Raw genomic sequence first — 27552 nt, forward strand, 5'->3', positions numbered from 1 at the left:
CAGATTTACTGTTATCTGATATATTAGGTCATTCTTAATTTTCATCCTTTAGATGATCTTTAGAATTGGTTTGCCATAATAAAAACACATAGGACTTTTTCTTTCTTTGTTTTTGTTTTTGTTTGGAATTGTATTAAATTCAGAGGATGATTTCGGAAGAACCAAAAATAACATTTCTCCACTCAGATCTTTTCTCATATTTTGGAAAGAGAAAATTATAGTTTACTTCCTATGTATCTTGAGTATTTCTTGTTGGATTAATTGCTAAGTATATTATAACATGATGCTACTGGAAATGGAATTTTTATTTTTTATTGTTATATTTGTATTGATTAGGAAAAATAATCACTTTAGGCTGCTTATTTTGTGTGATACCACTTTACCTGTCTCCCTTGTTCCAGTTGTTTTTTTCAGTTATTTCTCTTGGATTTTCTAGGTAGACATTTGATTACATTTTTGCCTTTTCCACAAAATTTTACTTGTTCTAAATATTATTGAATAGAAACAGCAAAACTGAGTAAAAAATAAATTTCTAAGATACTTCAATCATTTTACACATCTTTTTTTTAATCGTTTCTATTTTTCTGGAAGAATTCAAACAATAGAAACTATATAGAAACTTTTCCTTTAAAACTTGAAAATGTTTCATCTGCAAATGATTTGGGCCTAGATTCTTTCAGGAGAGGGGTCCACTTCCTACTTTTTTAATGTTGTATCAGACTATTATCCTATTCAATTTTTTATTCTTTTCTTAAATACTTTGTTAATGTGGTCTTCCTAGAAACACATTTTATCAAAATACTCAACTTTATCAAAGATGAATATAGATTTATTTAGGTCTTTAATTATATTTCAAAAATATACTATACAATTAAATTCCACCAAAACATTTTATAGATCATATATTAATCAGCCATTAGTATGTAATATTTCCACTTAGATCCTTCTTTGACCCTTACCTCGATCTTCTTTTTTTTTTTTGGCTTAATTTCTAAACAATTCCTTGTACAGAGACATTCTGTATGATATTAATCCTTTGACTATACATGTAGCCATCATATAGTCAATTAATTATTTGTAATCTGTTGAAAAGCAGGTATATTGTGCAGTTTAGAGTACAGTGCTTCCCATATGTCAATAAGATCAAGATTGTTAATCATATTTTCAAATTTTCTGTTTTCTTACTCATTCTTCTCACCTTTTATTGTCAGTTACTGAAAGAATTTTAAATTTCCTCCCACTTAGTCTTGTTAATTTTTGTTTTACATTATCATGAGACTGTATTATTAGGTATATGTAATTTTGAATTGTTATAGTCTTAAAATTCCAGATATTGAATCTCAATAGCCTAGATTTCTTGACTTTCCTATTTAGTTAAATGGTATAGCTATTCCATCTTTCTTTTGGTTGGTGTTTTGTTCAGGTTTCCAACTATTAAAATTATTTTTTCTTTTTTAAAGAGAGCAGTTATATAAATATTTTAAATGTTTTGAGTAAAATCAAAACACTGTCACTTTTGATACCCATAATCACTTAAAAGAAAATTTATGCATCAACTCTTTTTCTTTTGAGAACTGTATCTTTTCTTTCCTCTTGTTAGCTCTTATTTCTATTCCATATAGCTCTAGAATGTTCCACTGATGGACATAATTTTATGCTTGAAAGTCATTGCTCACCCTATCATTTTGCTGCAAAAAATTTACATGAATAAAATGTTTTCATTCACTGTTTTCTTAAGACTTTAATATTTTCTCCTAGATTGAATTGTAGTTATTAATTGATCAAAACAGTAGAAACATCACATAAATTTTTATCAATTATTTTAAAAATTATTTAAAAATTCAAATTCATATTTTAATGGGATGTATTATTTGCAATCCAGAGCTAACGTGTATAAAAGTTTTATATTTACATGAGCACCTCTAGATTCTTATGCCCAATTATTTTTAGATTCATAAGCTATAATATCTGATAAGACTTTCCAACCTTGTTCTTATTTGTCTTACGTACATGTGTATATATGAATGTATGTTTAATTGAGAAGTTAAAAGTGTCTATTTATCATGTACAGCATGATGTTTCAAAGTATGTATACATTGTGAAATGACTCTGCTCAAGCTATTTAACATATGCGGTTACTCCACATCCCTATTTTTTGTGGTGAAAATAGTTAAAATCCACTCTCTTCGCATTTCCAAAATATAATACGTTGTTATTAAGTAGTAAGTCCCCTATACAAAAGATCACTTGAGTTTATTTTTCCTAACTAAAGTTTTGTATCCCTCTACCAACATCTCTAATCCCCCACACAGTTACTCTTAAAATATAGCTTTGACTAATCTTTGATCTTATCTATATAAGTTCCACAAAAATTTTTCACTATTAAACTTAGAGGTTATTTTGAGAAGAATCAACATCAGTTTTTTTTTGGGGGGGTGGTTACAAGGGATTGAACTCAGGGGCACTTGACCATTGAGCCACATCCCCAGCCCTATTTTGTATTTCATTTAGAGACAGGGTCTCACTGAGTTACTTAGTGCCTCACAGTTGCCGAGGCTGACTTTGAATTCAAGATCCTCCTACCTCAGCCTCCCTAGCCACTGGGATTACTGGTGTGCACCACCATGCCCAGTGAATCAACATCTTTATAAATTTAAATCTTCCTGTATGTGAACATGTTTTGACTTTTCATTTATTTATGTCTTCTTTGATGTCATTTAACACATTTCACATATTCTAATACAGGCTTTAGTGATCTTTTATAGACTAAATTAATCTAGTTAATTTTTCTTATGCATTTTGTAGCCATTATAATAAATGGCATCTTTTCAAAACTTAAGGTGCATTTTTAATTCTTTGTATAAAAATACAACTGATTTCTATGTATTCTTATATCTGGCAACCATGTGACCTTTCATTTTCCAGAAAGTTCTCATTATTTTTTGTTCTAACAACATCTTTATCACTTATATTCTTACAAGATTATATTTATTTTCCTCTTTATTTTTATTTTCAAATGTGCTTTTTTTAAGGCATGAATTATTATTTATTACACAAGTGCAATAATATATAGGCTGTTTCTGCAAATCTCCTAGTCTAAGATATCACTAGTGCATAGTAAATACTAAAACATCCACAAAAGAGAGTTTTTTCTGTAATTACACTTTTCAGTATGAGCATAGTTCAAATAGAATAACAGTAGGATCCCTCTAGTAACTCATGAATAAGATGGTGAATCAAGTACCTTGAATATTGCTAACTACTATTAAATTTGAATGAGGGGATGAAGTGTCATATATTTCTAATAACTTTCTTTTAGTTCATGTTTAAGAATTAAACTCACACTTTTATTTCATGGTAATTTTTAGTGCTCTAACCTTATTAGTGCATACTCTATTACTACAATGAAATACCTGAAGCAAGCTAATTATAAAGCAAGGGTGTTTATGTAGCTCATAGTTCTAGAGTTCAAGTCCAAAGTCCAAGATGGGTTGTGGAAGAGGGTGACATTGATTCTACTTCTGATGAAAGCCAGCTGGAACCCATCTGGAGGAATAGATCACATTAGGAAACAGGAATTTAGGGAGTGATAACTTCCCACTAGACTCCAACCCTTAAAGTCTCATCACCTCAACACTGCCACACTAGGGGCCAAGTCCCTGACACATGAACCCTTGGATACAAACCAAAACAAAATCACAGAACTGATATTTTCAAGTAATATGCCTTAGTAACAGGAAACTTGCATGATTACTTACATGGTTCTAGAAATACCAAGTATAAATATATGATTGGTTTAATAGATAAAATAAAACTGATCCTTTCAATAAGAAAAGGATGAATGTCACTTTTCTTATAAAGTTTAAAAATCTGATTTTATTTAGTAATCACTTTTTTTTTCCTTTTTTTTTTTTTTTTTTAACCTCTAAGCATTTGCCCACTCGAAGACCTAGTTATTTAGTACCTTTCAGGAAAGCACCCAGTTTTCCCAGAATTGAGGCACTGATTTATCAGAACAAATTTTGTATCATTTATCAGTGGATAACTAAAGTGTCAAAGCCAGCTTTCCTTCTGATTCAGGTGGCATGTAATCATCTACCTAATGTTGATGGCAGAGCATTGTTTTTTGCTACCAAACAGTTCGCAAAGCTGCTGTGCCCATTTTTTTTTTTTGAGGAAAGACAAAGGTGGTTTACATCATGCCATTGAAGTTGGGAACTGTATGAACATGCAAAGCTTTTGTAAGCAGCTGCAAAGAGATACTCATGCTCCAAATTAGGAATTTACTTCCTTATTACCAGCATGATTTTAGGGCAGGTAAGAATTTGTTTAATCTGTGATTCTTTGATAGCAGAAGCGCTGTGCTGATTGCCATTATGCAAGATGTTCTACATGCCAACAATAATCCTGTTGTGGCTTCAGAGCAAAATGTTGTGCCATCATTATTAACTTATATTACATTATATCATATTATATTTGCTTGCCACAAGGAGGATATCATTGTCAAGTATTGACTTTTCTTTTTTTGAACCCACAATATTAGTACTGTTTTCACCATACTCACGTATATACCTGAAACAAAAATCTCTGAAAGCATCACTTACCTTTCCTGTATGGATTGTATTCTTATTTAATAATAATTCAATTCTATTTTACTAAAAATTTGGTCTTAATTCACTGATGGATGATGTACCACAGTTTGAAAAAAAAAACAAAGTTCACTACTTACCAAGTGGCTTACCAAAAACAAATGAAAAATAACTTTTTATTTTATAGTGTAATTCCCAAAACTTTTTTGAGTTGAAAAACAGTGTCATGTCTCCTCTGAAACATATCAATTGATCTGTGGTTGAGGATGCCGACAGTCTGGGGAGGTGGGGAAATTCCACAGTGGCTACCCCCTCAACCATCTCAGTTTCACAAACAAGAGTCAAGTTCATTATCGTTTTGTTTGGGATGCTTGTCTTTTACTCATATGTTTTCTCTTTTTTGGCTGCTAACAATATCTTTTTCTTAATTTATTTTTTAAAATCTATTTTCACTGGCATACAGCATATACACAATAAAGCACAAAAAATCTTAGGTCTATGATGTGATGAATTTGGATCATTATCTCAGGTTGAATCACTGCTCTAAAGTCTCCTTCATGCCAGCTTTCCAATCAGCTGCCACTCCCACCTTCACAGGGAACCACCATACTCTCTTCCAACAGCTAGGTTGCTTTTGCCTGATCATGAGCTTCGTAATGAATAGAATCGGTATACTCTTTTGTATCTAGCTTCTGCTCATCATTTTGTCTGACTCATAAGATTTCTTGAGGTGCTATCCTTTAAGTAGGAATTGCTGAGTCAGTAGAAGTCAGTCCTACTTTTGTTTATTTGACAAAGAACTTTTGGATCTGGGAGAATATGGCATTTTGAACTGAAAAATATAATTATCTTGCTGTGGTTCTAATCATCTTTGCTGTATTAAAAGAAAGTCTCACAGGGCTACATCTGCTGGTGGCACAAGGTTGTACAAAGAAAAAGCAAGGCTGGGGCCACATTTAACAGTACTCTAAACCTTTCAACAGCAGACTAGTCCATCATAACATGACGGTTTCATCAGGATAATCAGTAACATGAATGGATTATCTTAAAAACACAATGAAAGCACCATGAATTTCCTGAAGCAGACTTTTCACAGTTTGGGCTCCGGCTGAACATGTTGGCATATACCAGTAATCCCAGTAGCTCCAAAGACTGAGGCAGGAGGATCATAAGTTTAAGGCCAGCCTCAGCAACTTAGGGAGGCCCTGTCCTCCCCTTAGGGGGAGGGAGTGTAACCGCAGATGTAGTTCAGTGGTAAGTTGCCCCTGGGTTCAGTCACCAATACAAAAAAAAAAAAAAATCTACCAGATATATGTTGAACAACTATGTGACATTGTTTTAGGTGCTTTGGCACATGTTATTAAAATAGGTAAAATATGACCCTTACAGAATACAGAAAAGTCATGTATACAAATATGGTAAAAAAAAAGTGCATTGAAAAAATTGCATTTTAAGAAAAGGCCATAATAATAACTGCTTAAAACATTTAAGGAAGATTCATAACAGAGTTGGCATTTCAACTAGTTTAAAATGGTAAGTTGGATTCTGTCTACTCAAGAGGTGAGCATGGAATGATAAGAGTATTAGAATAAACAGGAAAAAATTTAGAGTGTGATTGTAAACAGAAAGTAGTTTACTTTTTAAAAAAGATAATTGGGTACATGAAGGTGACAGAAGTTAGACCTGAAAGAGTAAATATTAAATGTAAAATTTCGTTCTTTACTCTGTAGTCAGAATCCACTAAGGAAAATAGTGCCAGGGTCAAATTACTAATTTTAGAAAGAGGAATCATATGTGTTGGTTACCTAGGAAAAGAATGAAACTGGTAGTCTAGATAGTCTGGATAGGGGACTATGCAAAAAATATCTGAATATAGGATAATAAGAACTGAACTACTGTGAAAGCAGGAGACCATAAAGGAGATGAAAGACAAATCTAAGTTGTTTACCAAAAACAACCACAAGTATATCATCAGTAGGGCTTACTGACCATTTAGACGTGACAACCCTGGGAGAAGAACAACGATAACTCCGAAGTTTTGGTTAGGATGATTGTGAATGGTGATCCCTTAACAGATACGGGAAAATAAGGAGAGAGCCTTATTCAAGGTAGAGAAGATGATGAGTTGTGCTTTAGAGAGAGTGAATTGAAGTTAGTGATAGATGTAAATAACCAAAGGCTATTGAAATTAAGGAACCAAGCTGGGCACAGTGTCACACGCCTGTAATCCCAGTGACTGTGGAGGCTGAGGTAGGAGGATCATGAGTTCAAAGCCAGCTTCAGCAGAAGTGAGGTGCTAAGCAACTCAGTGAGACCCTGTCTCTAAATAAAATACAAAATAGGACTGGGATGTGGCTCAGTGGTCAAGCCACTTGACTCAGTGGTTGAGTCCCCAGTACCAAAAAAAAAAAAGAGAAAGAAATTAAGAAACTTTACACCAGGAGAGGGAATATTTAGGAGAGTGATAGTTGAAGCATGACAATGAAGATGATCACTCAGTTTGTAGAAGAAAGAGGGAAAGGAACAATCTTTGAGGACTTCCCCTCTCCCTCAATTAAGCAGCAAAATTGAAAATAAGTCATTGGAAGCAGAAGGATAGGTGAGATGGTAGGGTAGCACAACCCTGGAGAAGAGAATTTCAAGAAAAAAAGGCTTAAGCAGCGTTATATGTAGCAGAGGTTTAAGAAAGTTGGCAGGGTCATTTACAGTGTCAAATAGCAGTGGTACTGGTGAAACTGCATGTAATTCTTTTAGAAATATGGGAGGGAAATTATATAAAGCATAAGAAGTACAAAGAGTAGCAAGGGAAATAGAAGAAGAACAGAAGGGGATACACACACATTTTTAGGTGACTGGAATGGTATAGTCACAATTTTATAAGGAAAGGAGGTAGTTGAATGGGTTCCTAATGGAAAGCCTTATCCAAAAAATTAGGCTGATATAGAAGTTATTGTTTTGTTCAGTTTAACATGAATTTAGGTCAGGAAATGTGGCCAATGGAATAGTGACTATTCAGAATGGACAGAAATAAAAAATAACTAAAATGGTGATGTTGGAACCACAGTGAAGGAGAGGTGAGGTCAGACCTCTCAGCACAATTTATTGGCTCATAGTGTCTCAGCTTCTCCAAAGGAAAACTGGAGAAGTCAGAGAGGAAACGCCTCCCAGTGTTATTTGCCAGCTGTTGCAATGTCAAGGAGCCTGAGGACCACAGATGATGTTGAGACCCAGACAGGAAAGGGATGTACAATGTAAGGAGAAGGAAGTTTAAGAGTTTTAGATTGATTTGAAAACAAGCATCTGTCTGGAATTATCGGTGTTAAATAGCAACAGTTCCTTTTATTTGGTGCTTGCTTAGGTGAGTATATTTGAATAGAATTTTATTTTTTTTTAAAAAGTCAGTGAGCACAAAGGGGCTTTTCAAAGATTTAACAAATAGCATCTCTAGCCAATCCTGTGGCTGCAGTTTTTGTTGAGTAGTCCAAAATAGTTAAGTTATGGTTTGTACTGTGACTATTCAACCCAGTGCTTTGACTCCCAAATTGACTCTTTTATGTGTGATTTACTTCTGTGATGTTAAGCTCAAAAGTTAATGATCACATTCCTAAGATCCCAACCCATAGTTTTTCTCTTTAAATTGTTACAGATTCATTATCTAAAATTTCATATAGACTTTTGAATTCTCTTGTTTCTCTTCTTAGGATAAGAAGTTTGACTAGGCCCACATGAATGTTGAGTAGCTGTGTCTCCTAGATTACACTTTGCAGACACGAGTTCCATGAGCTAAATAAAACAATTTAATAGAAGCAGCAGGGGCAAAAGGATGAGGTTTGTAGTATGGTCAAATTCCTGAAGAAATGGGACAAATTATTAAATTTTTCTTCTTTTTTGGAAATTCACATGCTCATTAGCATATTAAGAGTGTTGGAAACAAAGCAGGAAAGAATTTGTTTTTTACTTCTTAAAACTTTTGTATTTTATACAAAATATGCATTATAATTCTGCATAATAGTGGGATTCGTTAGGCTGTATTTGTACATAATTTGATCAATCTCATTCCCCAGTGTCTTCCCTTTTTCTCCTCTCCCCTCCATCCCCCTCATTCACTTGCTCAACTCTACTGATCTCCATTATTATTATTATTATTATTATTATTATTACTGTTTTAGTGTATAATTATATATTTATATTATTTATATATTTTTTCTATACCACTGTTACTACCACTCAATTTTGCTTTTACATAAAATTAGTTAATGTCTTTTGGAACATGCTTGGGGAAATAGTGTTACATTTGAAAATATGTTGAAAATTAATCTAAAACAATATAAGAATGAATTCTTATGCCTGTGTATATTGAGTAATTCTGAGACAGGAGAACAACTGGTGAAAAATATGAGATCATGTTCATTAAGAACAATGGCCATAGATACCCAAATGTTAATGTGACTTGGAAAAGAAGTCAGTAATGTTTAGGGAGAAAACTTTTCTCCTCAAACTTAAAAAATAATTCTTACTTCTGTTGTTCTCAGGTACACAATGCAAATCTGAGTTTATCATGTCTATTCCACCTTGATTTTTATTAAATAGTATGATATAGGACCTATGTAAAAATCTTGAAATGACCATTTATTGACTGTGAAATGTTAGGCAAGTTACTAATATTTCTGAGCCTGTTCTCTCATCTGTAAAATGGTGACAAGATTATTAGAAGTCTGTAAAATTGAATACACAATCCTTAGCAGCGCATCTGCACATAATAAGTTCCTATTAAATGCTTGATATTATTAATCATTTTTGTTATCTTTTCCTTACTCTGCATTTGTCTCTCCTATTTAAAGGGCTGTGTTTTAAGACCATGCTTAATATAACAATCTCTCTCTCCACTTAATCCTTTAAATTACTGTTTTCAAGTTCTATTTTAACTTCTTTGCAGAAGACGACTATAATCGGACTTGTATTTTTTTTCTCTGCTTAGATTGTCATTGTTTTTAACGATAATTCATTGCCAAAGAAATCATGCTACACGTGAGAGAAATTGTCATCTCTGCTGCTGCTGTTGTTATTCACTTGCAGATAAATTATTAATACTATCTTCAATCCACAGTTTCTGTACGGGAATCTCTTCAAGCCACTTTGCTGTTGCATTACCTTTCATTGGGTTAAAACTAAATACAAAATTAATAAGCATACTTCACTAGGCTCATGTAAACCATCTTAATTGATAATGTACACAGTTTGGTGCCAACCTGATATCATATACACAGTCATGGAATTGGACTTTTAAGGAAAATTATATTGGTTAAAATAAGGATCATAAATGTATCTGCAGAATATATTTCTCTTAATCATTCAAATTGTTATAAGAAGCAGCAATGTAAGGTTAAGCTTAAAAGAATGGAATTGTGCCAGATTACTTTAGTATTCTCTTTTATCTAATCCAATAACCCCAAAGTAAGAAACTGAATTTTGTTAGTAGAATGCACAAGTCTAAGACAAGTCAAAGGTATTTTTGTGTTAGGCCTCATAATTAGCATCTAATATATAATGATTCTCTTTTTTTTTTTTAATGTTGACAGCTTCTGCCCTGTGACTCTTTAGAAGCAGATGAAATGGAAAGGCTTAAGCGTGAAAGAAATGATGCCTTAGAAGAAGTGAATATACTTAAGGTAACCTCCAGTTTAGCTTCCTTCTATTTTCTTCAGAAAAAAAGAAAACCAGCAATCCTATGTTAGATTCTGAAGTATGAAGGCTGTTTTATTTTTAAATATTAATGGCAAATAGAGTCAAATTCTTTAATTGGACTTTAGAGATATAATTTCTTAGTTCACACATGTATTTCTGTTTGATAATATCCATATAAGACTTCGTGTGAACAGTAGGTTTTGTTTATGCCTTCTGATGTGGCTACTTTTTACCCTTTTTCTTCTCTTATTGATGTCAATAGCAGAATTAGATGAAGAGCAATAAAGCAAGCTATGATAATTTTGGAATCTCCAGTGTTCATTGGGAAATACATTTTTTCCTGTATACAGGGCCATGTGTAAAGTGCATAGTGGTTTGCTAATGTAATTGAAATTAAGAAGTATGGTTTATGGAAAAAAAGATTACATATCCCAAATATATCATAAAGTGGATTCTCTTCAGATAGTTTCTTTCTGTTTTTAGTAGAATATTAAATTTAAATTATATCCAGATTTTTACAGAAAGACATTACATTTTCCAGATCTTCAAGAAAAGCAACATAACTGCTTTATTTTCTACTAATTTACTTTAGAAATATACAGTTTAAATTATTTTGTTAAGTAAGTGAAATTCTGTTGTTTTAGTTTTGTTAAAATAATTTACAACAAAAGAATGAAAAGTTTCTTGCTGATCTCCCTTAGTTTTTACAGTTCCATCCTCTAGAGGAAGCCATTATTTAAAAAAATAAAGAATTAATTTATCTTTTCAGATAGCTTCTATACACAGCCAATCCTATTTCAAAAAATAAATCTATACGTGGCATCAGGGAACATCTGGGAAATCTCTGTGCCTTTCTCTCAATTTTACTGTAAACCTAAAATTGCTCTAAAAATGTGAAGTCTTAACAGCAAAAAAAGAAAAAGTGTGTATGTATATCTTAACTTTTTCATAAAACACTTCATACAGCCAAACATTTTTACAACTTGCCTTCTCTTTTTATCAGAGTTAAATCTTGGTCAGCTTTTCAGGTAATATATACAGATCTGCCATATGATTCTATACAGTGAATAGTTCTCTTCTAGGTTACTTAGCCAGTTCCCTGTTGATGGATAGTTAAGCTCTTCTCATTATTAGAAACAATTCCACTTTTCACCTGGGAGTGTAACTCAGTGATAGAGTGTTCACCTAACAAGTATGAGGCCCTTGGTTCAACCCCCAGCACCACAAAAATAAATAAATAAATAAATATAAGAAAAACCAATTACATTTTCAACAGCTTTGTAGATGTATTTTTGGGAGTTGAACAAGTACTTGAATAGATTAAATCTCTGCAAGTAAAATTGCTGTATTCAAGGATGTGTACACGTAGAAATTTCTATAATGTTACTAGATTCCCTTTCAAAGGCTTTGCCAAATCACATTCTTTCCAGATGTTTACAAGCATTCCACCACTATAGGAATAGTTTATATATTTCTGTTAATAATTTTGAAGTTATTATCTTTCCACATTTTGTTGTAAGAAGAGTTGAGATGGAAAAATAGAAACTGATTACACGAATGGTATGAATCTATACAGTGCACAACCATAGAAACGAAAAGTTGTACCCCATTTGTGTACAATGAATCAAAATGCAGTCTGTAAAAATAAAAAAATTAATAAATAAATGGACAGTTCTTTCTTCATATTCTTTTAAAAAAATCTTCAATGTTGATTACCCTAATAAAATACCATTTTATATTACATATTGCTACATAAATCAGTAAATCTTGTGATTCATCAGAACTTTCAGAGGCTCTAAATCTTCTTCATTTTCTTAAATTTTATCATTGTTAAATTTAATGATATATTTCAGTTTTTATTTGGACATCAGTATTTCTAAAATCTTAAATTAAAATTAGATGAGCCATACTTGTGTAATAATTTAACAGGGGTTCTCTGAGGAGCCATGCAATAAAGCAGGGTCACATTTAAATTTCATGAAATGTAATTGAACATACCCTATTGTGGCAAAACTGAAATTCCAGATAAAACAAATTCTACATTTTATAATTACCTCTACCTCAAGATCTACCTGTTGACTGAGAATGATTCTAAAAAGCTGTATGAATTATTATACAATCAGTATTTTTAAGGTAAGGTTTACATTTTCAGTTTGTCTTCTTGTAGTAGGAAAATACGTGCACATAGGTTGTTAAATGAAGTTCAGAGTATAGAAATGATCTGTCATCACTTTTCATTGCTCTGTGACATCTCTATTCTTCATGTCTGATTTGTGGTACAAATAAAAATGACACCAAGATAATTTTATGCCAGTGCTGATTTTTATTTTGTAAAAGTGATCTTTAAAAGCACTGTGGGCTCAACTTAAAGCCTTTCTGCAGAATTCACATTGCTGCTACTTTGCAGAGGTGAATAAGAATAGATGTATTTTCCATTTACAGATGCAAAAGTCTAGAGCACGAAGAGTGAAGGTGACTTCCAGAGCATAAAAGTGTAAGAGCCAGCAGTCTCCTGGCTCCATGTTCATTAGATCACTATATTATATTCATCTCCACATACCTTCATTTCACCTCTTAGACAAGAACAAGCTGAAGTATTCCAGATTGCCTCTTACAAACATTGCACTGTTGCCATGAATCTTTTACCACTCAATTTAACATTCAAGTAATTCCTCTATTCAGGTTTGTAGTAAAATGACTCTTAAATTACTGTTACTATTTCTGAGTTGATCTATAAAATGTGGATTTATTTAAAATATATTTAAGAAAATTGAATTTCTTATGGTATATGATTAATTTTAAGTTCAAAGATGATAATATTTTACTCTGCATTAATACTCATATTTCACATTTGGTTTATACTGATCCTATCTTCCTTTTTATGAACAACTAAGAATAACTTAAATTTAAATTAGAAAACTAATCATCAACCCAATCTTATATGCTCTCTAGTATGGTTAGAGACCTTTACTTCTAATTCTTAAGGATAATGCTAATATATCATTAGATAATACAGCGATAATGATAACATTTGGAAGCTGTTTGGCGATGATAGCTGTTGTTCAAAACTTAATATTTATACATTTGGATTCTGATTGACTTTTTTTGGACCTCAGATTTTGAGATAAAAATATGTTTACATCATAATTTTACCATAAATAACTAATTACCTTAAAATGGTATGTGTAAAGTCAGGAAAGTGACAGGGAACTGTATTTTCAGGTTTGTAGCCATTTGATGTGTGGGGAATACATAAACTTTGAAACAAAGAACCAAAAATCATACTGATGGATACCTTTATAAGAAGTTATTAATTCAGAGGCATTTTAATACAGGCAAAGTTATTCGAGTCAGAGAGGCAAAGGAAACTGCTGACAGAAGAGATCCAGAATGTGAAACAAGTGAGTATGTATAGCATGTATCTGTGTCTTGTGTGTGTCTGTGTCTGTGTGTGTGTGTGGGGGTGGGTGTGAGAGAGAGAGAGAGAAAACAAGGTATCAATTTTAAAGCAGTGCTGCTTTATAATATCCCAGAGTTTACTGATGCAAATAATTCAGTATAAAATAGTATGGATCTTAAAAAGAATCACTTTTTTGGAGGGTGTACCTGTCCTAAAGCCCTCTACTCTTGCTCAAAGAAATGTTAAAACTCCTTTTACATATGCTTTCCGTGGACCAAAAGGACCAATCTCATTTCTATTCTTTTTATTTTCTCTTTTTCATCTTCCTTTTTTTTCTTTTTTTTTTCCTTTTCTTTTGTTATTTATACCTCATTTTATTAAGGGAAAACAAAATAATCCAAAATAAAATAAAATTCCAAGACAACATTTTTTTACATTTCGTTGTTAATTTAACAAAATTATTTTCACTTTGCAGAGTCTTCAAAGAATTTAATGTAGAGTAAAACAAATACAATAATAATACTTTGAAAGAAAAGCACAAATGACAAATAAAATATAAATAGAAGTAGAGAGTTAAGAAAACATTGTTAAACTTCAGTGGAGATGCTTGATTTTGAATTCTTTTTATCCTGTCCTGCTAGAAAACGTAAAGTCAGCAAAGAGAAAATGTAGTCACACAGGACTCATATCTTCAATATGACTATGTGGCAGGGGCCACCACAACCTTCACAGTACATATAAATAGAGTAAAACAAACAAACAAAAAAATTCCAACAAAATTCCTATAGCTTGCCTGCCAGTGAAACCTAGGGCATAGAGAGCACAAGAAGGCTCAAAAGACTGGAAAAGAGTAGGGAGAAGCTGGGGAATTAGAAGAAAAGCAAACAAAATCAGACCCAGAAAACAAAGTGCAACAATAGATGCCAGAATACTGGATATGAGTCAGGATTTGGTAGTTCTCTGCACTAGCTACAAGAAGTACTTGAAAGTGTATGCAACCAGAAGTAGCAGCCTCAGAAAATCCTTGCTTCTGGAGAAGAATCAGATAAATAGAGAATGGATAGAATGCCTTGGAGACTAGGCAATGGCAGGAAAGAAGGAAGTGGGAGGAGTGTGGATTAAGGATTTTACAGAAATTAAAGAGGAACAAGACATCTACCCCACCCCACCCCATGACCATCAATAATGTGATCCATAAAAGAAACTGCACAGAAGAGGGTGCTCTTGAACTGAGAACTCTTTCTACCATGAAATTTAAAAAGGAGAAAAAGAAAATGAAGAAAAAATTCTGTCTCCATCATTTCCAAACAACTGCAAAAGTCAAATGATGTGAATTAAAACCTTATTCCTGATGAAAACTTTACAAAACAATGGAACCACAAAGCTGAAGAAAATGGTAACATAACCCTCCAAACTCGGTTATATACAACAATAAGCATGGGGGGAGAAAAAGCAAATCCTCCAATCATAAAAATCATGAATTTAAAACAAGTAATATCAGGAATAGAAATTTAAAAACAGGAAAAATTGGTGTGAAGTTGATAAAATTTAGGAAAGAAATGGGAAAAACAAAATAATATAAGAAATGAAGATAGTGAGAGACTTGGGACCAACTCAAAAGCCGCTGGGTGAGTCTCTCCCGTTGGGGAGGCGTCCCGGATGGGGTGGTAGCCCCAGAACGCAGGGAACTTTGTGAAGTAGAGTTGCTCGGCGAGACGCCCCTCCCCCCACTGGAGCGGTAAACACAACAACTGGGATCATCGTAGAGGAGGCGGCTCAGCACAGCACTTGGACTCGGAGCAACCACTGGGGCTCCAGGCGGCTGCCTGAGGAGGAGCTGCGTGGCGAGCTGTTTAGACCCAGAACGACCGCTTCTGAACACCGGGGGGGTTGCCCGGAGGAAAAGGAGAAGCGCGGCGGGTCGCTTGGTCTAGGAGTGACTGCATCAGAGCCACAGGCGGTTGCCAGAGGAGGAGGCGAGTGGTGAGTTGATTGGACTAAAAGCGACCGCTCCTGAACACCGGTGGCCTGCCTGGAGGAGGAGCATGGTGGGTCACTTGGTCTTGGAGCCACCGCTCCTGAACACCCGGGGGGCTACCCCAAGGAGGAGGAGGAGGAACAGGGCGGGTCACTTGGACTCGGAGTGACTGCCTAGGGCTATGGGCGGTTGGCAGAAGGAGGAGACGCGAAGTGAATTGCTTGGGCTCCTAGTGACTGCATCGGAAACCCGGCCGCTGTCCGGAGGAGGAGGTGTGTGGCGGGTCTATGGGTCTCGGAGCTATTGTACGGGGCTCCAGGTGGCGGCTCAGAGGAGGGACTGCATAGCCAGGCGATAAGGTGCAGAGCAGGGTCCCAGGAGCTAGGTGGCTTCTTGCTGGAAGAGCCGCACAGAGACACGCCTAGGGGCGGAGCGAAGTTTCCAGGACTGCGGGCAGATTCTCTGGGAGAGGCAGCCTAAGGAGACTCGCCTGCGAAGGGTGAGGCTCCCAGGCCCAGGAGGTAGGTCCGGGCCCCTGGGAACGTTGCAGAGGAAGACAGCCCAGCCCAGGCGGTAGTTGTAGATTGAGGAGAGCCTCTAGGAGGGGAACTGACCAGCGAGACGTCCCCACCGAGTGAGTCTTCCCTGCCGGGTGAGGTTTTCCCACAGGGTCGGTAAAACCAGAGACACAGGCACAAACAGGACTTGCCTCAGACCACAGCCTAGTTCCCCGTTGGATGACCATTGGTCAACAAGTGGAGGCACCTCTGCCCACTAGCAGGGAATATACGCCACCTGAGGGTCACCACCCCTAGAGAGGCAGCTTCTTCGTGGAGCTCCGCATTATCAACTTCCTCCAAGACTTCAGGATAAGGATAAGAAGGATAAGAGGGGATATACTAGCAATCTTCAGGGACATTATAAGTCGATAGAGGAAATCTGCAATATCTTAATGACCCACTGATTCCTGAACAATATGAGAAAACAAGGGAAGAAAATGCCCCAAACAAATCTAGATGTTACATCAATAAAATCCAACGACAGCATGGCAGAAGAAATGACAGAAAGCGAGTTCAGAATGTACATAATTAAAATGATTAGGGAAGCAAAAAATGAGATGAAAGAGCAAATGCAGGCATTGAATGATTGCACCAATCGACAGTTAACAGAGCAAATTCAGGAAGCAAAAGATCATTTCAATAAAGAGTTAGAGATATTGAAAAAAAAACAAACAGAAATCCTTGAAATGAAGGAAACAATAAACCAAATTAAGAACTCCATAGAAAGCATATCCAATAGGATAGAACACCTGGAAGACAGAACTTTAGATATTGAAGACAAAATATTTAACCTCGAAAGCAAAGTTGAACAAACAGAGAAGATGGTAAGAAATCATGAACAGAATCTGCAAGAACTATGGGATATCATGAAAAGACCAAATTTGAGAATTATTGGGATTGAGGAAGGCTTAGAGAAACAAACCAAAGGAATGAATAATCTGTTCAATGAAATAATATCAAAAAATTTCCCAAATCTGAAGAATGAAATGGAAAATCAAGTCCAAGAGGCTTATAGGACTCCAAATACACAAAATTACAACAGACCCACACCAAGGCACATTATAATGAAAATACCTAACATACAAAATAAAGACAGAATTTTAAAGGCTCTGAGAGAAAAGACCCAAATTACATTCAGGGGGAAACCAATACGGATATCAGCAGATTTTTCAATCCAGACCCTAAAAGCTAGAAGGGCCTGGAACAACATTTTTCAAGCTCTGAAAGAAAATGGATGCCAACCAAGAATCTTATACCCAGCAAAACTTACCTTCAAATTTGACGATGAAATAAAATCATTCCATGATAAACAAAAGCTAAAAGAATTTACAAAAAGAAAGCCAGCATTACAGAACATTCTTAGCAAAATATTTCATGAGGAAGAGATAAAAAACAAAGAAGCATATCAGCAAAGGGAGGAATTACCCTAAAGGAACTGTCAAATAAAGGAGGAACCAAGATGTGTCAAAAAATAAATAAATAAATAAATAAAATCTTAAATATGAACCAAATGACTGGGAATACAAATCATATCTCAATAATAACCCTGAATGTTAATGGCCTGACTTCATCAATCAAAAGACATAGACTGGCGATTGGATTAAAAAGAAAGATCCAACAATATGTTGCCTGCAAGAGACTCACCTCATAGAAAGAGATACCCATAGACTAAAGGTGAAAGGATGGGGAAAAACATACCATGCACATGGACTCAGCAAAAAAGCTGGAGTATCCATCCTCATTTCAGATAATGTGGACAAGCCAATGTTAGTCAGAAGGGATAATGAAGGACATTTCATACTGCTTAAGGGAAGCATAAATCAGCAAGATATAACAATCATAAACATCTATGCCCCAAACAGTGGCTCATCCATGTATGTTAAACAAATCCTTCTCAATTTTAGAAACCAAATAGACCATAACACAATAATACTAGGGGATTTTAACACGCCTCTCTCACCACTGGACAGATCTTCCAAACAAAAATTGAACAAAGAAACCATAGATCTCAATAACACAATCAATAATTTAGACTTAGCAGACATTTATAGAATATACCATCCAACCAAGAGCGAATACACTTTCTTCTCAGCAGCTCATGGATCCTTCTCTAAAATAGACCATATGTTATGCCACAAAGCTAATGTCAGCAAATACAAGAAGATAGAGACACTACCTTGTATTCTATCAGATCATAATGGATTGAAGTTAGAAATAAATGAAAGAGTAAAAAACAGAAACTACTCCAACACCTGGAGATTAAACAATATGCTATTATATGATGAATGGATAACAGAAGATATTAGGAAGGAAATTAAAAAATTCTTAGAGGTAAATGAGAACAAAGAAACATCATATCAAAATCTCTGGGACACTATGAAAGCAGTACTTAGAGGAAGATTTATTTCATGGAGCGCATTTAATAAAAGAAGTAAAACTCAAAAAATAAACGACTTAACACTACAGCTCAAAGCCCTAGAAAAAGAAGAACAGACCAACACCAAAAGTAGTAGAAGACAGGAAATAGTTAAACTCAGAGCTGAAATCAACGAAATTGAAACAAAAGAAACAATACAAAAAATTGACAAAATATATAGTTGGTTCGTCGAAAAAATAAACAAAATTGATAAACCTTTAGCCACATTAACAAAGAGAAGACGAGAGAAAACCCAAAACACTAAAATTCGGAATGAACAAGGAAATATCACAACAGACATGACTGAAATACAAAACGTAATTAGAAGCTATTTTGAAAATCTATACTCCAACAAAATAGAAAATTTTGAAGACATCAACAGGTTTCTAGAGACATATGAATTGCCTAAACTGAACGAGGAGGACATACACAATTTAAATAGACCAATTTCAAGTAATGAAATAGAAGAAGTCATCAATAGCCTACCAACAAAGAAAAGTCCAGGACCAGATGGGTTCTCAGCCGAGTTCTACAAAACCTTTAAAGAAGAGCTCATTCCAATACTTCTCAAAGTATTCCATAAAATAGAAGAGGAGGGAACCCTCCCAAACTCATTCTATGAAGCCAATATTACCCTGATACCTAAACCAGACAGAGACACATCAAGGAAAGAAAATTTCAGACCAATATCCTTAATGAACATTGACGCAAAAATTCTCAACAAAATTTTAGCAAATCGCATACAAAAACATATTAAAAAGATAGTGCACCTTGATCAAGTGGGTTTCATCCCAGGGATGCAAGGTTGGTTCAACATCAGGAAATCAATAAATGTCATTCACCATATCAATAGACTTAAAGTCAAGAATCACATGATTATTTCGATAGATGCAGAAAAAGCATCTGATAAAATACAGCACCCCTTCATGCTCAAAACACTAGAAAATATTGGGATAGTGGGAACATTCCTTAACATTGTAAAGGCCATCTACGCTAAGCCCATGGCTAATATCATTCTAAATGGTGAAAAACTGAAAGCATTCCCTCTCAAAACTGGAACAAGGCAGGGATGCCCTCTTTCACCACTTCTATTCAATATCATCCTTGAAACTCTAGCCAGAGCAATTAGACAGACCAAAGAAATTAAAGGGATACGAATAGGAAAAGAAGAACTCAAACTATCCCTATTTGCTGATGATATGATTATATACTTAGAGGAACCAGGAAATTCCACCAGAAAACTTTTAGATCTCATAAGTGAATTCAGTAAAGTAGCAGGATATAAGATCAATGCACATAAATCTAAGGCATTTTTATACATAAGCGATGAATCTTCAGAAAGAGAAATCAGGAAAACTACCCCATTCACAATAGCTTCGAAAAAAATAAAATACTTGGGAATCAATCTCACAAAAGAGGTGAAAGACCTCTACAATGAGAACTACAGAACACTAAAGAAAGAAATTCAAGAAAACCTTAGAAGATGGAAAGATCTCCCATGTTCTTGGATAGGAAGAATTAATATTGTCAAAATGGCCATACTACCAAAAGTGCTATACAGATTCAATGCAATTCCAGTTAAAGTCCCAATGATGTATGTACCTTACAGAAATAGAGCAAGCAATTATGAAATTCATCTGGAAGAATAAAAAACCCAGAATAGCTAAAGCAATCCTTGGCAGAAAGAGTGAAGCAGGGGGTATCGCAATACCAGATCTTCAACTCTACTACAAAGCAATAGTAACAAAAACGGCATGGTATTGGTACCAAAATAGAAAGGTGGATCAATGGTACAGAATAGAGGACACGGACACAAACCCAAATAAATACAATTTTCTCATACTAGACAAAGGGGCCAAAAATATGCAATGGAGAAAAGATAGCCTCTTCAACAAATGGTGCTGGAGAATTGGAAATCCATATGCAACAGAATGAAACTAAACCCATATCTCTCACCATGCACGAAACTAAACTCAAAATGGATTAAGGATCTCGGAATCAGACCAGAGACCTTGCATCTGATAGAAGAAAAAGTAGGTCCAAAGCTTCAACGTGTCAGCTTAGGACCAGACTTCTTCAACAGGACTCCCATAGCACAAGAAATAAAAGCAAGAATTCACAACTGGGATAGATTCAAACTAAAAAGCTTTCTCTCAGCAAAGGAAACTATCAGCAATGTGAAGAAGCCTACAGAGTGGGAGAAAATCTTTGCCAATCATACTTGAGATAGAGCGCTAATCTCCAGAATCTATAAAGAACTCAAAAAACTCTACACCAAGAATGCAAATAATCCAATCGACAAATGGGCTAAGGAAATGAATAGACACTTCACAGAAGAAGATCTACAAGCAATCAACAAACATATGGAAAAATGTTCAACATCTCTAGTAATAAGAGAAATGCAAATCAAAACCACCCTAAGATTCCATCTCACCCCAATTAGAATGGCGATTATCAAGAATACAAGCAAAAACAGGTGTTGGCGAGGATGTGGGGAAAAAGGTACACTCATCCATTGCTGGTGGGGCTGCAAATTAGTGCAGCCACTCTGGAAAGCAGTGTGGAGACTCCTTAGAAAACTTGCAATGGAACCACCATTTGACCCAGCTATCCCACTCCTTGGCCTATACCCAAAGGACTTAAAATCAGCATATTACAGAGATACAGCCACATCAATGTTCATAGCTGTTCACAATAGCCAGATTGTGGAACCAACCTAGATGTCCTTCAATTGATGAATGGATAAAGAAACTGTGGTATATATATACAATGGAATATTACTCAGCCATAAAGAATGATAAAATTATGGCATTTTCAGGCAAATGGATGAAACTGGAGAATATCATGCTAAGTGAGATAAGCCAATCTCAAAAAACCAATGGACAAATGATATCACTAATAAGTGGATGATGACACATAATGGGGGGTGGGAGGGGTTAGTGTTAGGGTTAGGGAGGGGGGGCAAGAATGGAGGAAAGAAGGACTGACTGTATAGAGGGAAAAGAGGGGTGGGAGGGGTGGAGTGGAAGGGAAAAAAATAACAATGAATCAAACAACATTACCCTATGTAAATTTATGATTACACAAATGGTATGCCTTTACGCCATGTACAAACAGAGAAACATCATGTATCCCATTTGTTTACAATAAAAAAAAAAAAGAAAAGAAAAAAGAAATGAAAACTAAATTGCCAGGTGCCCAAGGAAGAATATATTCAAGTGAACACGTATTGAAGAAAACAACCAAGAAAATGAAAATGAAATCAAGAAATAAGAGTTTATTGAATAAATGAACTAAAACAACTGAATAGCACTAATATTTCGAGCTGTAACTCAAGAAAAGTTTCCAGAATTGAAAGAGAACCTGACTCTAATGAGCACAGCCTATCTAAGTGTCCAGATACCATCTCCCACTAATAGGAACACAGGCTCCTATTGGTGAAATAGCTATTTTCAGGAATAGGGAAATATAAGTACATGAGAAGCCTGGAACATCTTATGCCAGAAGTCAAGAAAATGCTCAAAATGACAGTGATGTGTCATAGGGAAGTACCTTGAAAGGGCTTCTATTGACCAAATCTGGAAGAACTTGCCAAATTACTAAGTACATTAATAAACTATAAACCATTGAAAAGATAGTAATTTGTAAGACCATACCATTTGTAAATAGATTGGCTAGTGGAAGAACGGAATACTCTTGCTCATAAGCTGTTGAGTGCTGACTGATAACTGCAGAGAAGCCGCTAAATTTGGAAATTAGCATTTTTATCTGTTTTAGTGAAGACTGAATTGGTCACAAATTCAAATGCTAAATTTAGGGGGAAATTTTAATACCAGAATATCTACATGTTCACATGATCTTAAAGTAACTTTATAAACTGCTTATTAATTACAAGGGGTAAAACAGTAATTATACAGTAGAAAAATCAGAAAATACTTTGTTGCTAAAAGTTGATTTTACCAACTTTTGTGACTCCAAATGTGAGATTCTAAAAAGGATACAGTATTCACCTCTATAGTATTCTAGAAGGTGTAACCTGACTCTGACCATGAGGAAACATCAGAGAAACTCAGGAGAGAAAGTTTCATTTTAAGGTGTGTGAGTTTGTGTGTGTGTGTGTGTGTGTGTGTGTGTGTGTGTGTGCGCGCACGCGCAGGTGTAGAAGTTGTATTCTTCACAAAGGTTAATGCCATTTTTTGAAAAGGTGATAAAAGAGCCCACAAAATGATCCACATTAAAAAGTTAAAGAGACCTTATATTTAGTTATGAAAATTAAATATTAAATACAATTCTTGATCCTAGACTGGATTCTATACTAGAATGGGGAAAAAAAATGCTAGAAAGGACATTATTAGGTAAATTGTCAAAACTGAAATACAAGTGGTAGATTAGAGGAAAATATTGAGTCAGTTTTGAACATTATTCTTAGAAACACTGCACTTTTAAAAATAAAGGGACATGACATATGTAATTTATCCTCAAAATATTTGCATATGTTTGTGTTAACGTATGTACGTACATGTGTGTAACACCTGTGTATGAATATGGAAATATGACAGAGATTGAGAACATTTGAAATCTCAGAAACAACAACCTCTAATCACAAATGGTTTGCAAAAATTACTTATTTCTTATTCATGAACATTTTGGTAAAAGTCAATCTGGTGAATCCAAGTGAAGAATATAAGAATGATTCTTGCAACTCTCTGTTCATTTTTGAAATTATTTCCTATTAGAAAGTTTTTTGAAATTCTTTATTTTTCAGGCAGTTTTCAGACCCTTATTTTATTAAATATTTTCTGCCTTTATTGATATGCATTTTTAATTCTTATAGTTTTACATCTTTAATACCTGCATGAGGATGTATAGCCAAGACTTTTTACATTTTAGTGTTTCTTTGTGTCCTCAAATTGAACATTTATAAATTTTGCATGTTAATTTTTACATGCAAAATAAATTAGGGGATGTGCTTTTTCTACATTTAATTAAAATTTTCTTCTCCCCTAAGTGCTTGGAACATATGCACTTTAGAATTATAACCCTGCTTGATAAAATGATCACATTAAGGGCTGATATAAGTCATGAAACTAAAGAAAAACAGCAGTTGCCCTTTCCTTTTCTGGCAATACCTACTTTTTCCACATGAGACCTTCCTGTATTTATTTCTCTGAAGGGATTAGTTTCTGGTATTAAAAGAAAAAAAAAGGGGGGGGTCAGTTCTACATCAGTAAATAATATGTGCCAGAATTTAATAGGATTCAATAGGAAAAAAATTGGATAGAGATGAAAATAGATAAACAGGAGAGACAATCTTTTGCTGAACAATGAATTGGTAGAAGGATTAGTGTAGTAGATAATGGGTTTTGGAATTTGTCCATGCAGGTTTGTATCCTGATCTTCCCTTTGCTATCTTTCAACATTTAGCAAACTACTTCACCTTTCTAAGCCTTATTTTCCTCATCTATATAAATGGATTTGATAATAGGATTCTTCCCAAGAGTATTAGAAGTATTAAGTGTTACAACATACATAGTATATTATGTGTATCTCACATAGTAAGCACTTAAATATTAACTATTATGATTAGTATAAATAATAGAAGAAATGTTAAAAGGTGGAATTAATTTGTTTTTACCATCTAATTTAGAGGAGGAAAGTGTAATTCTGGCTGTGTTAGCTTACATAGCTGACAAATATACCAGAATACTTGACAAGAACAACTTAGAGCAGAGAAAGTTTATTTTGACTCGGGTTCAGAAGTTTAGTTCATGGTGGTGGAATCCATTGCTCTGGGCCCAAGGTGAGGCAGAATATCTTGGTGGAAGGGCATGGTAGAGGAGCACTACTCCATTTGTGGTGACCAGGAAACAGAGAGAAAGGGGAAGGGACTACAGAGAAGGTGAATCCTTTTAGCGCATGCCCCAGTTATCATCTAACCCTCTCTTTCATACTCCATGTCCAACTTGTTGGCCCTACAGAATTAGGGGCCAGTAGAATTTTTTTTTAATTACACTGTTTTACCATTTTCAGCCACTTCCATCACCAGGCTAAGATGTCATCCTTTACTACCTTGTTATAACTTCCTGCTACTTTGTCTTGCTTCTACCCTTACCTGAGTAGTTTATAGGAGCATAGCAACTGGAAATACCCTTTTAAAACACAAGTTAGGATTCTCCAGGACTTCCCTTCTTAGTAATTCTTGGAGAAAAAGCCAAAAGTGCTGCAAGTAGATGCCTCAGATTAATGTCAGAGTCTTCCAGGACTTTCTTATCTGCCATCTACCCCCAATCCTCACTGTCCTCTTGCCCCAGTAACCTCCTCTCTGAACTCTTCTCACCTCCACCCCTCCACTGGTTCCCCAGCCCTGCACCCTCTTCCCACCAGCACTGTCACCCTCACTGTGGTAGAGGAGTGTTCAGGTATTGCTGATTGCTTTAATCATATAATTCACTTTTTATGTTTTGCCCTTTGTTAGTGTCCCTCCAACTCAAGAGTGAATTTCATGAGGACAGCTATCTTCAGCTAGTTCTCTGAATTCAACCTAAAGCAACGACTGGCATTGAGTAGGTACTCAGATATTTGGGGAATGAATGAAGTGTTGAAAGAACAATGTAAGATTAAGTTGAGTGCAGATTAAGAAGTAACCAAAAATGACAGCACTGTCAAACACAAATGTCATGAAAGCCACTTACATAATATTAAACTTTCTAAAGTAGCCACATCTTTAAAGATATAAAAATAACAGCTAAAATTAAATATATTTTATCTGATCCATTACATCTTAAATATCATTTTTTCATGTAATATTAAAATTCATTTAGATATTTTATTTTCTTTTTTCATATTATATATATCTTTGAAATCCATTGTCAGATAGCTCAGCTGGTAGAGTGCTTGCCTCGCAAGCACAAGGCCCTGAGTTCGATCCCCAGTACCGCAAAAAAAAAAAAAAAGAAATCCATTGTTATTTTACATTTATAAGCTAACCTCAGTTTTTACACTAAGTTTTCATTGGAAATACTGGATTTGTGTTTTGATTTAATAAAATTCAGGGTTGAAAAAGTAGATTCACATACCCAAATTATTCCAAATTTACTTTAAAAGTTTCTGATAACTGAATTGAATACCAAACATCTTTTCCTTTTAAGATATACATCCACATTGGCAAAACTATTTTAGTTTTTTAGAATAATTTATCATTAAGCAAAATCTTTTAAAACTTGCATCTGTTTAAATTGAGTTTATTTACTAATCCTTATCAACTCATCATTATTTGCATCAAATTCAAGAGATATTGCATATACTGAAAGCAACTCTAAATGTAGCATTTATCAACAAAGCATATTTCGAAATTTTTTTAATTTTTGTAACCAAAATATATAACCCTAGCAATGATTATAATTTATATATTGATGTATGTTAAAATGTATAAAATCATTTTTATATAATGAAAAGTTTCAGATAGTATAAATTTTTATATATATTTATCTAGCTTCACAAGTAAGCTTTGGTTTTGGGGGGATTTTTTGAGTTTCAGATTTATCTCATTCATATGCAATGCAATATTGATGAGAAAATGCAAATCACACTGCCATTTTTTGTCTTTGATTATTGAATATTAAGCATGCATTCCTTTTAAGAAAATCTTGAATTGGAGTTAAAATACAGTATGTCTTCATAAAAATTCTTGTACAATTCAGTCAACTAGCATTGGCAAAGAACAAAGGATCATTACATTAATTGTTTGCAATTTTTTCACCATTTCTATGGTGTCTCAGAATTTATGCTCATACCCTAAATAGTGTCTGTAACTTTATCCATGTCACTTTTTGCAATCAGCTTTAGAAGATTGAGCACAAATAATTTCAATATGTATCACACAGTGGAATAAAACAATAAAGAAATGTCTCGTTTGAAATGTCAAATCCAGATTTTTTATCCAACATAGCTGTTAACACCATCTATCACAATAAAAACTTGCTTTTCATTATCTAGCTGAAACTCTTCTTTGACAGATATAAGTTAAAAATATCTACACTGCAAGTTTGATTTTTTTTAAGACTGCAAATCAAAAACATTTCATCATAAATTAGGGAGTCCTTTGAAACAACACATGCATGAAGTCTGAATCCAGTAGTGTCTCATATTACATGGCTCACCTACAGCTAAAAAAAGTACCTGATTTTCAAATTTTGAATCAATTAATCATTTATATTGTTCCAAAGTTCCTACAGTCTATGGCATTTGTTTTGTGACTTATTTGATTATCTTTCATTTTTTTAAAACTACCTTTTATAGTCTTTTTATCATAACTGAAATTACCATCTTAATCTAAAGATGACTTACTCTTTTATACAAAAATCTAAACCATTTAATAGCTGACCAAATTACAAATGTTGTGCATTTACTTCTATGTTCAGTTGATTAATTTCATTGATTCTCTTTTGATTGTTAAACGGAAGTTTCTTATGAAATTCATGATTCAGTTGCAAAAATGTTTCTTAATATTGCCTACATTTATGTATTAAATATTTATATATTTATGTATTAAATATAATAAATATTTCTTGCACAACAAATGGCTTTGCATTTTGCATGTGCATTCATCATGAACTTTGCAACATAGCATCTATTCTCATTTTATTGCTATGATTATATAACTAGCCAACTCGTCTTCACTATATTCTACACAAGTAGAATGTCTTCATTTTAAATTTAGAAGTTCATCTATGCTTACATTTATGGACAAATTTTGAACCAAACAGGAAAAAAAATTAATGATAAATATTTCAGTTAAATTATGAGTGATGCTATATACATAGGATCACTGTACACATGCTATCTGAATAAAATATTCAGATAAGTACACTGTGTGTATACATTGATGTTTAACTTGAAAAAATTGAAATTAATTCATAGACACC

General features: G+C 34.2%; 1 protein-coding gene across 9 annotated transcripts in view; it reads left to right on the plus strand.

Annotated features, from left to right (window-relative positions):
• Stxbp4 (syntaxin binding protein 4) overlaps nt 1-27552 on the plus strand; it is a 173853-nt gene that overhangs the window by 45573 nt on the left and 100728 nt on the right. For all 9 annotated transcript variants that reach the window (XR_007107731.1, XR_007107729.1, XR_007107732.1 and 6 more), the window contains 2 exons: nt 10169-10258; nt 13610-13675. Coding sequence is in view for 4 of the 9 variants with exons in the window: in XM_047545246.1 (XP_047401202.1) it covers nt 10169-10258; nt 13610-13675 (156 nt within the window). In the remaining 5 variants the exon portion in view is untranslated. The remainder of the gene's footprint in view (nt 1-10168; nt 10259-13609; nt 13676-27552) is intronic.

This window comes from Sciurus carolinensis, chromosome 3, assembly GCF_902686445.1.
Source record: "Sciurus carolinensis chromosome 3, mSciCar1.2, whole genome shotgun sequence".
In the NCBI taxonomy this organism is placed as follows: domain Eukaryota; kingdom Metazoa; phylum Chordata; class Mammalia; order Rodentia; family Sciuridae; genus Sciurus; species Sciurus carolinensis.